Source organism: Taudactylus pleione, unplaced genomic scaffold, assembly GCF_031769625.1.
Source record: "Taudactylus pleione unplaced genomic scaffold, aTauple2 ptg001827l, whole genome shotgun sequence".
Lineage (NCBI taxonomy): Eukaryota > Metazoa > Chordata > Amphibia > Anura > Myobatrachidae > Taudactylus > Taudactylus pleione.
This window is the reverse complement of record NW_028286224.1, coordinates 1,690,305-1,702,507: the sequence shown is the minus strand read 5'-3', so window position 1 is coordinate 1,702,507 and position 12,203 is coordinate 1,690,305. Positions and strand designations below refer to the sequence as shown.

At 45.3% G+C, this 12,203-nt stretch overlaps 1 protein-coding gene across 1 annotated transcript in view; it reads left to right on the top strand.

Annotated features, from left to right (window-relative positions):
- Nucleotides 1-12,203, top strand: part of DOCK2 (dedicator of cytokinesis 2) — a 966,148-nt gene that overhangs the window by 434,884 nt on the left and 519,061 nt on the right. Inside the window, exon 26 of the mRNA XM_088465050.1 lies at nt 2,834-2,982. Coding sequence (XP_088321176.1) covers nt 2,834-2,982 — 149 coding nt within the window. The remainder of the gene's footprint in view (nt 1-2,833; nt 2,983-12,203) is intronic.

Below are 12,203 nucleotides of genomic sequence, written 5' to 3'. Positions count from 1 at the left end.
TGAATCAGGCCCTTAGGTCCATGATTAATACATACTGGCCTATTAAAATATTGGATTATATAATGAACACTAATTAGTCAAACATAACCAGTAATATCTGAGTTACTCACAGTATATGGCTTCTGTGCAGGCATCACTGATTCTCTTACTGACTGTGGGCCTGATTCAGAGCCGGACGCTCTTTCAGAGCGCCCGCTCTGAATCAGTGCCCTCCTTCTCTTTTTTTAGAGTGGCCTCCTGGCCGCTCGCATAGCTGTGGGTGACCACCCACAGCTATAGCGAGCGGCCAAAAAGATAGTCGCGATTCTCAAGACCATCGCGACCATCGGGCTTGCGATGAGACCCTTGTGGTAGGGTCTCGTTGCCGTAAGCCCTGGAGTGCTTTCAGCTCTATCAGAGCCGAAGGCACTCCCACTGACATCACAAGTGATGTCAGTGGGGCCGGCCCCAGACGGTAGGCACTCCCATAGGAACGCCTCCGTCTGGGCAGCCACGCCCCCGGCACGCCCACCAAAGACACCATCGACAGCACGCCCCCTTTGGTACAAGACCCATAGCGACGGCTTGCCCGTCGCTATCCGGGTCTCGCGCATGTGCACGACGGAGCCAGGTCCGTCGTGCGCATGCGCACTGGGCCAACATCGACCGTGTCTGAATTAGGCCCTGAGCTCCCTGCCCCCTCTGTAAAATCTTCATCAGTATTGGTAGTCTCCTCTTTGTGGGTTGTACACATTGCAGTTTCAGATGTCTCAAATAGGCTAAATTCCTGGCAGAACTGGTTTTTGTGAGCACTTTAATTGCTTACCTATCTATGCTCTCTCCCTGCATCCGTGCAATATTTGCACTGCCAATAGGTACCATTGGACTTTATGAATAAATTACCAATAGTACACATTGTGCCCAGAGTGAATGCCAGGCAATAAGGCACGCTACTTCAATACTGCTAAAACTCTGAGTGCTTGTGTAGACGTTATAACATTCAAGCAGGGAAGGCAGATCAGTGAGAATTTACCACCAGTGCAGGTAATGCGCTCATGCATACAAGTGTGTACAATGAATGAACCAGCTGTCGGGAGTATCCAGTGATATCACTATGTGGTCTAGTTACTAATATGTGGCGATAAGTATGATTTTTGTCATCAGCATTTGTCATGCAGAAATCACTTATCACTGCAATTTATCAATAAAATATCATCAGGGCAGCTAAACAAAATTCTGCTGCCCAAGCAATATTGTCCGGGAGTGGTAAGGGTTAACGAACCATTTTGCCTGGCCTGTCTGAGGGGATAAATGACTACTCTGGTGTTGTATAGCTCTATTACATAACAATTTTTCATATATTTTATGGGCTGTGTAACTTCACCGATATTAGAAAAGCCATAGCCGTACAGTTGATGTCAAAACTCATTGCGTAGAACAGCCTGGGCTCTTTCTTGTGTTTGCTCCCCAGGCCAAAAGTTGTCAACCCTGATGTCCAATATTAAAAAATGTTTAAACTATTTACACTAGACATATTTAGAAGTACAACTAAAATGGTAAATATGCCTAGAAATACCGCAGGGCATTCAGTCACACTGCAAATGGGAACAATGCACACAATTCTGGGAACAGATTTTGGTTGAATAAATTATAATGTTTAAATTATTTAAATCACACAAATCTGTGTGTCATGACTAGGGACCGGACCTCTTTTCTGGGACATAAGCTATAGTGACAAATGGATAGGGTCTGATATCAGTTTTTAGGTTGATGAAACAAGTCACATCTACATGTGAACAGAACATTCTGTTGCGTATTATAATCAGACCTATAATACGCAAGAATAAATAAGAACCTTTAAAATACCTGGAAATCTTACATATTACGGTGGTGTCACTTTCAATCCATATTCAGAGTCTACAGTAATTGCTCCAAATTGAAAGATCTTCTATCAATAAATAAAACATAAAGGAAGTGCTTTAATCGTTTAAGCAGTTTTTAATGCATGCAATATAAGTGCAGTCTGATATTATATTAATAATAATTATTATTATCCTTTAGTTTTAGTGCGCCACAGAGTTTCTACAGCGCAATATACTGTAGATTATATAAACACAGAAAAGCTGGGTAGATCCTAGACGATATGTCGTTTGATCCCGCATATCAAGCAACATATCGGGTACATCGTCTAGTGTGTGCCCATGATATGTGCGCTACCGCAAGCTGCTAGTGTCAGCCCTACTACAGGGCAGAATGCAGCATGACACGAACCTCTCCCCCGTCGGACCCGGCATAGGCAAGTGTGTATGCACTTGCCGCTTGCCGGGTCCGGTCGCTGGCGATGTTGCTCCAGGTACACATCGCATAAGAGTAAAACATGACACATCAGTACACTAAATGTAAACTGGCACTTATCATTTGACAATAAAGGACAATCAAATTAAATACTACAGTAGGTAGGACACAGACTGGAGACAAGGGATGGTGAGTCAATGTCATTGAGATATGGGATAGGAGCACTGGAAGCAAGGATACTGCTGAAGAGGAACATGAGGATGGAGGGCCCTGTCTGTTATAGTTTCCATGCTAAAGGGAAGGGAGAACAGTAGGGAGTCGAACTGGGAGAAGCAAAGGATAGGGGAGAAGAAGAGTGGAGATTTAGGAGATGATACATTATGGGGCTAATAGTGATGTACATTATAGGGCTAGTTCAGAGTTACACCTCTTCCAAATAAAGATGCATATGAGTCTGCATTGCATGACGATAGCTCTGGAGCATGCACAGAGTAAAAATATGTAACTTGAACTTTTTTTTCACAATTTCACAAATATATATATATATTTTAATTTTCAGAATGCCGTGATATTTTGTTACCTATGATCACCAAAGAATTGAAAGCCTGGCTGGAACAAGGAAGGCAAGAGCTGCCCCAATTGAAAGAGAAGAAGTTTTGTGTGGATTTACTCAACAGTATTCTAGAGGTGCTCAGTAGTCAGGATATGGTAAGTGGGGTAATGACTGGCATTGTATTTTCTTGCTTAGAATTAGTAAACTTGTCAATGTACTGTATTATGATGTCTTGCTTCAATTATGTTATATTGATATTTATTTATTTATTTTTATTTATTTATTTTGCCATTGTATTTTTTGGAAATGATTAAGAAAAAGTAATGTTTGTGGTGTTTAGGTTTAATTTGCATATGGCCATGCTATTATTGAATATAGGGCCTGATTCAGAGCCGTTCGCTATTTGTGGTCGTTCGTTCAAAAACAAGGGGTGGCTATTCAAATGATCCGTTCGCAAATTGCAGTCTGTTCCCACCTCTAAGTCTGAACGAGCGAGCAAAACATACGCTCGTTTTTTTGATAAAAACGCCCCCTGGCCGCACGCACCATACATCATGTCCGCTATTTATTAGATTAATCGAGTACATTGTACAGCGTATGAACTGCTCGCTATTCTTGTGGTTGGTGTTTTCAACCACTATTTTGCGAGCAGTTCTGAGTTAAAAAAAACCAAGTGACGTGGTCAATGACGCTGCTGTATTAATTATGCACTCCCTTAAAACGCCCGTTTTGACCTTTAAGCACGCCTGCGTTCGGATCTCCACTCCCCGTTTTCAAGCACCTTCCCCTGTTACCACCCACATACGCCTCATTCTGTCACTCAAAATAGCAGGCCCTCGCTATATTGCGTACCAACGATTTTCGGCCGCACTGACTGGTTCGCGCATGCGTACTAAAAACCGTACGCATGCGCAGATGTGCGAACATCGCTCGGAACGAGCGTACTGCCGCTAGCGAGTGGCTCTGAATGAGGGCCATAATCCGTAATTGCTACTATTGCCATTAAGTAATCTCACATGTGTAATTGTTTTATACTGTACACAGATGTGTCCATATACACCTATCCTCAAATCACACCAGATAAGCCTGTTTAGCACTCCACATACTTTGTGATTATGCAAAATATGCATCTTATTCGAATTACTAATGTGACAAAAGTACAATGCACATGTACCCTGGGTACTGACGTTGGCATTAAATGCAGCAGCTGTGTGCGAGTCAGACCTGGGTAAAAAAAATCAAAAGACCGAGGACTCATACAAGCAAGCCACGCCATGCATGATGCCACACAGCATTGTGCTTAATCTATGACTTTATATACCACCTCCATTCCCACACGTATAATAATCCTAAGTGTTTAGGACACTATGGGGCTTAAGTAATAGGGTGTGAGCTACACTGATGTGGGAATTCATGCAAGTGTTCCCATATTTTTAATGCGGCAATCATTTTAACAGCAAAACCAAGCTGGTTTTGCTTTTAAAATGATTGCCGCTTTAAAAATACGGGAACACTTGCATGAATTCCTGTAGCGGTGCCTTCTCGCACCTTATTACAGAACCCCCTATAAGTGACTTTGGATGCAGTTACAAAGCAACGCAAACACTAAATTAAGTCAGAAATTCTGGGAATAGCCGCATTTTGGCAGAGAGTCTAAGTCGCGTCATGGAGGACACATTTGTATCTTATTAACATCTCTTATGCTGGGCATTCACAGCCAGATAAAATGTCTGTCAGACCGACAGACATTTTATCTGGCAGCCTGCCAGCCGCAGATGTCGCCGGCATACACTGTGAGATTTCTCTCACAGTGTATAGCCCGACATCCGCGCTCCGCCCCCGGGGGAGGAGACATTTCCCTGTTCCTTCCTTAGGAAGGAACACAGGAAATGTCTGTCTGTTGGCCGCACTGGGCATACACTGCCCGATGCGGCCGACAGTTTACCGGGTAAATATCGCATCGGACGGGCATGCTGGACAATCCTGCATGCCCGACCAAGCAATATTTTACCTTCGGTCGCCCGCACACACGCTACAATTATCAGGGCGATCCGCTGATATCAGGCGGATCGCCCCGATAATTGTAGCGTGTATGGCCAGCATTACATACATGCTGGCTATTAATAGAATCCCTGGTTACTTACAGAGGAATCATAGTTGAGCTTCAGGTATGACCACTGTGCATGAATGAACATGCCCAAAATAATTACCACCAACACCATGTCTTAGGCTTGTTGCTAAAAATATGAAGGGGCTTGGTTAAACATAACTCACCACATTCGTAGTCACTAAAACATACACAAAAAATTAAAAAATCTAAGTGAAGGGACAGAGGGCCTTATTCAGAGTCGGTCGCAAGCGCCGATGCGCTTGTAACCGACTCGATGGTTTATCCTGCGCACGCGCAGCGGCCGCACTGCGAGTGTGCGCAAGCCCCGGAGCGACAGAAACTCTGTCACTCCGGAGCTCGCTACCAAAGGGACAGCTGTCAATGTTGATCGACAGCTTGCCCCGTTTGGTAGGCGAGCCGAAGGGGGTGGTTTACAAAATGGAGGCGTTCCTTAAGGAACGCCTGCCGTTTTGTGGGCGGCCGCACTGACATCATCAGTGATGTCAGTGGGGAGCTTCCTGCTCCATCAGAGCAGAAAGCTCCCTGGGGCTTACGAGTGCCCAGACCCAACCTTAGGGCCTGGTCGTAAGCCCCGATGGTCGCGATGGACCATCAACCTGGTCGGTCGCTAACCCACAGCTTAACGATCAACAAGGAGGCGGCCGTTCAGGATGCAAGCGGCCGCCCTGATTCAGAGCGACCACTTGCAACTAACGACCGCCTCTGAATGAGGTCCAGTGTCTTAGCCTCTAGTTCTATGATCGATCTATGATGTTGCATGAATCAGTTTTTTACACACTTGCTGTTATCAGCTGACTGTTTGATGTAATAATTGCTAGTAGAAAATATTTATTTTATTTATAGAGATAGACAAGGACGGAGGTTGCTATGCTGTCATTGGCTGGTAAACAGAGGCTTTAATATAGAAAGAAACAGTAAGATGACAGATTACTTTGAAACCAGGCCTGATTTAAAAAAAATTGAATACCATATGCCATTTTTCATAGCAAATTTCGACCATAATGCTAACTAAAACAAATAGCTTCCGTTTATATTGTCCATCTGACTTTTACTCCCATATTGAGAGTCATACAAATTGCATTATTTTAATACCAGTAGCGTTAGTGTCTCCTTGATAGATGTCCCAGCATGAATTACCTTGTATGTCCTTGAAGAGCCATTTTAACTGAGGTAATATAACAATGCAGATTATAGGAGGACACTTATAGTCCTGATGTAGCAGCAGGTTGTGACAGGAATAATGTGGATTCCAAATTTGGCTAGAAAATTGGGATATCTGCCAATATACCAGATGCTGTCATTGGAATCATTTATTTAGCAGCAAGTTCTCCTTGAAATACAGAGAAGGAAACAGCAAATTTTGTATTTACACATTTCAAAAGAAGCTACTCCTTTACCAAAAAGATGCCTCATGCACACAGAGCTGAATTAAGGCTTTGGGGGCCCATGGCACTTAAAACTGGGAGGCCCTAAAGAGCAACATTTTGGAGGTGGGGATTGGCTACTTATGTGCAAGCCTTCCATCCCTACCTTTCCTAGATGTGGAACACTGCAGCCCACATATATACACATACAGTCACATACACACAGCTCACTTCTTTACACATACATACATACTGTCACACACATAGTAATACTATACCCAGTGGCATAGCTAGGGTATTTGACCCCCAGGGCAAGATGAAAAATGCACCCCCCCAACTGTGTTTGTACGCCAAAATAGTAGGCAAGGCCACATGCCACAAGGGGCGTGGTCACTGAAAAATAGGGGTGTGTCAACATTACACGCCACCATTTCTCGTCACTATGGGAACATTCCTTTCCATTCAATATGCGCCTTAATGCTTCCAGTAGTAGGGCCCTTTATGCAATGCCCCCAGTAATAGTGCCCCTTATGCAATGTCTCTAGTAGTAGTGCCCCTTATGCAATGCCCACTGTACCAGTGCCCCTTATGCAATGTGCCCAGTAGCAGTGCCCCCAGTAGCAGTGCCCCCTGTAGTAGTCCCCCTTATGCAGTGCCCCCAGTAGTAGTGCCCATATGCAATGCCCCTTATGCAGTACCCCCTATAATAGTGCCCCTTATGCAGTGCCCCCAGTAGTGGTGCTCTTTATGCAGTGCCACCAGTAGTAGTGCCCCTTATGCAGGGCCCCCAGTAGTAGTGCCCCTTATGCAATGTCCCCAGCAGTAGTGTCCCTTATGCAGTGACTCCTGTAGTAGTGCCCCTTATGCAGTGTCCCTTAAGCAATGCCCCCTGTAGTAGTGCCCCCATGCAGTGCCCCTTATGCAGTGATGAGCTCCAGCCTGGCACCAGCCCTGGGTGCAGCAGCCAATAACAGTCTGTCTGACTCTTATTGGCTACTAAAACAAACACACCGCCGCTGGGTAGTACATTCACTGACAGTGAATGTACTACCCAGCGGCGGTGTGTTTGTTTTAGTGTATAGTACCGCCATGGGACCCAGCGGCGGGACGGTACCATCGGCCAGCTCAGTGTGGGCCGCACTGACCTGCACGGCGCCACTGCTGGATCTGACAGAGCCCAGGGCACGTGCCTCGCTCGACCCACCCTAGTTACGCCACTGACATTACCTCCCAATTTATGTGGGTTGGAGGTCGGGACAATTGCGCCTATGGTGTGCATCTGAAATTAGGGAGCATGGCAAGGGGGCATGTCCTAGTGGGAAATGCCGTACACACCAGCTACACCCCTGTTTTCTGGAATAGTGTGTGTGGATGATCCATTCACCACTGCTCTTATATGCAGAGCAGCTATGCCAGTGTCCTTCAAATCTCCCATGGGTGGGACAGTGCCGGAAAAGCGGAACTGTCCTGCTGAAATCGGGCCAGTTAGGAGGTATGGTCATACACAAATACATATACAGTCACACACATACATACAGTCACACACAGTCACACACCTACAGTATACACATACATATATACAGTGTCACTTATATACATACGGGTGAGATGTATCAAAGCTTGGAGAGAGATAAAGTGGATAGAGATAAAGTATCAACCAATCAGTTTTTAACTGTCATTTTAAAGGATGTGTCTAAAGAAAAATGACAGGAGCTGATTGGTAGGCACTTTATATCTCTTCAAGGTTTGAAACATCTCCCCCGTAGTCACACATGCATACTGTACATCCATAGATGCAGTTACACATCTATACACATACATATACACAGTGACACATATATACACTAGAGATGTGAGCTGACACTCGTGTTTTGGTTTTGGATTTGGATCTGTATCTCCCCTGGTTTTGGATCTGGATTGGTTTTGCCAAACCCTCCCTTCTGTGTTTTGTTTTTTTGTTTTGTTTTGGATCTGGATTTTTTCTTAAAAAATCATAAAAACAGCTAAAATCACATTAAATGGGCCTGTTTTTGTTCCTACAGTGTTTTTAACCTCAATAACAGTTATTTCCAGCCCAAAATTCGCATCAAGATAGCTGGCTGACTAAGCTAAGCGGCAGCAGTGGGCGGCACAAACACGTGGCAGTTCAACTTCCAACATGGCACATCAGGAAGCAAATGTTTTTATTATTCAACAAGAGAGGCCTGAGGGAGTTGGAGTATGTATATAGTTGAAGGCAGGGACAGGAAGGGTTGATTGGTAGTAAATTTCATTTATTTTTTTGATTCCGAAGTAAATTTATGAGGGAGAAGGGGAGGGGAGGCAGTTCCAAAAAAATATTTTACTCATTCACATCAGTCCTTGCCCCAGAAGAATCCTTGAGCGCCAAGCCTGCTGCTGCTGGTAGTGGATTTTCTCATCACAGAAGGGGACCAGAAAGACTTCTAGTAGTGCTTTCAAAACAATTGACTGTCAAATAATCCTTTGCAAAGCTTCCACATGAAAAAGCATTTCACAACCTGTACAGGGACATTAAAAAAACCTAGTTAGTTAGTGGCCTCCAAACTGCCACTTAACCAGCACAGATATGTGGACAAGTGCAAGATTTAAAATTAAGCCAGGGTAAATTTAATTTACTAAAGTGAGAGTTTTTACAAGTGAGTTTTAGAAGTGATGTTGCCCATTGCAACCAATCAGATTCTACTTAACATTTACCTAGCATTTTCTAGAAGATAATAGCTAGAATCTGATTGGTTGCTATGGGCAAGCAACATCACTTCTAAAACTCACTTCTAAAAACTCTCACTTTAATAAATTAAATTTACCCCTTAAGGTCTTAAGTTGTGTCTTTCTTGAGAATCCTGCGCCCTCTTCTGCTGCTAGGAGTGGATTTTCATCCCAGAAGACGACCAGGAAGAGTGCTACTGCTTTCCCAAACAATTGACTGTTAAAGAATCCTTTGCAAAGCTTCCACATGAAAAAGCATTTCCCAACCTGTACAGGAACATTAAAAAAACATAGGCCCTCATTCAGACCCACTCGCGAGCAGCTGTCCGCTCGCAAGTGGGTCGATGGTCTGCACTGCGCATGCGCGAGACGCGACAAGCGAAGGACTTTCCTTCACTCGGAGTGTCTCATCAAAGGGGGCGTGCTGTCGATGTTGACTGACAGCACGCCCCCTTTGGTGGGCGTGCCGGGGGCGTGCCTGCCAGATGGAGGCGTTCCCAAGGGAACGCCTATCGTCTGAAGCCAGCCACACTGACATCACTAGTGATGTCAGTGGGAGTGATTTTGGCTCTGATAGAGCCAAAATCACTCCTGGCCTTGCGGTTGAAAAACTCAACCTCAGGCTTTTGCTCGCATTTTCGATGGTCGCGATGGTCAAGACCATCGCAACCATCAACCTGCACGCTCGTATATGCTGTGGGTGGTGACCCACAGCTATACGAGCGTCCAGGAGGACGCTCCATATTAATGGAGGTGGGCCCTGATTCAGAGCGAGCGCTCTGGTCAGAGCGTCCGGCTCTGAATCAGGGCCATAGTTATTTATTTATTATTTATTACCAGTTATTTATAAAGCGCACACATATTGCGCAGCGTTTTATTTATCCGATTCACATCACTCCCTGCCCCAGTGGCGCTTACAATCTATATTCCCTACTACATGCTCACATTTAGTGGCCTTCAAACTGCCATTGTACCCACTGTCCACTTAACCAGAGCAGATATGTGGACAAGCGGAACAGAGCAACAAATGCAACATTTCAGATTTAAGGTTTAAGTCTTCCATTGTGTCTTTGAGCACCATGCCTGCTGTTGGGAGTGGATTTTCATCCCAGAAGGGATGAAGATATTGTTTCATCTTCCCAATGGACACTGGGCCTGATTCAGACCCGCTCGCAAGCGCTATGCGCTCGCAAGCGGGTCGATGGTGGCCCAGTGCACATGCGCACGGCAGAGCCGGCTCCGTTGTGCGCATGCGCGAGACCCGGATAGTGATGGGCAATCCGCCGCTCCGGTTCTCGTACCAAAGGGGGCGTGCTGTCGATGTTGAGTGACAGCATGCCCCCTTTGGGAACGCCTACCATCTGGGGCCGGCCCCACTGACATCACAAGTGAAGATACGTCTTGACCATCGCGACCATCTTCCTGGCCGCTCGCTATATCTGTGGGTGGTGACCCACAGCTACGTCTTGACCATCACGGCCATCTTCCTGGCCGCTCGCTATATCTGTGGGTGGCCACCCACAGCTATGCGAGCGGCCAGGAGGCCGCTCTAAAAAAACAGAAGGCCAGCCCTGATTCAGAGCGAGCGCTCTGTCAGAGCGTCCAGCTCTGAATCAGGCCCACAGATCTGAAGAGATGTAAATAACTACTAGCAGGAAAAAGAGGCAATTTGTAGGCCCTTACACAAACTGCCTTTGCTTTACTTGAGCAGTTTACCTTCCATTGTGTAATCAGAAAGAGTTTTCAACACAGCCGGGAACCTTGTTAGTGATCAGCATGAGACTACTTCCCCAAAATGTGGAAAAGATGATGTCCATCAAAATGAACTACAAATTCTACAAGAAAGACCTTTACCGTCAATTACGTGCAAAAATTACAGAGGCACCTGTAATGGTGGATTCCAGCGGGGACAAATTAATATTGTGTGAAGAAGATCACCCCAGATTATACCATCACCCAAGCCTATATTGTCATCCCATCCTGTGTTGTGTATAAATTACAGCCGTGCTCCCTGTTAGATTGGGGATTCATTGTCCACTTTAGTGGATGTTAGCTCCATCTTAGTCCATATCACCACACCCCCTACACATCCTTTGACCTGGGCTACAGGAGGAGCAGCTGTGGTCTGGAATACGGTTGAATGGAGTTGTCCCTCTGACTTGCTGAAATTCAGGTAGAGGGGCCATGGGTAGGGAGTAGGGACACTATAATCAGAGAACGCAGTTTTAGCTGCTTTAATCCATTTTTTAAATGATATCCTCTATTTTCACCTTTTGAAAAGGTTTATGCAATCAAACACACACACAGAAAAAAGAACACATTGATTGATTGGATTCCTTTTTTTGGCACTTGGGGGGGAGAACACCCTCAACGAGGCAGCATCCCCTTGATAAACAAGACAGGCAACACCCCTGTGCAGCTACGTTGCTGGTGATAAGTGGGGCTAATGTGCACACACACACAGAAAAAAAACACCTTGATTGATTGGATTAATTTTTTTTTTGGCACTTGAGGGGGTAGAGCACCCTGAGCGAAGCAGCAGCCCCTTGATAAACGACACAGGCAGCACCCCTGTGCAGCTACGATACTGGTGATAAGTGGGGCTAATGAGCACATACACACAAGAAAAACACATTGATTGGATTAATTTTTTTTTTGGTACTTTGGGGGGAGAGCACCCTGAATGAGACAGAAACCCTGCACAGCTATGTTGCTGGTGATAAGTGGGGCTAATGTACACACACACAGAGAAAAAAAACACCTTGATTGATTGATTGAATTAATTTCTTTTTTGGCACTTGGGGGGGAGAGCACCCTAAACGAGGCAGTAGCCCCTTGATAAATGACACAGGCAGCACCCCTGTGCAGCTACGTTGCTGTTGATAAGTGGGGCTAATGTGCACACACACAGAAAAAAACCCACCTTGATTGATTGATTGATTGAATGGATTCCATTATTTTTTGGCACTTGGGAGGGAGAGCACCCTGAACAAAGCAGCAGCCCCTTGATAAATGACACAGACAGCACCCCTGCGCAGCTACGTTGCTGGTGATAAGTGGGGCTAATGTGCACACACACACACAGAAAAAAACCACCTTGATTGATTGATTGGATTAATTAATTTTTTGGCACTTGGGGGGGAGAGCACCGTGA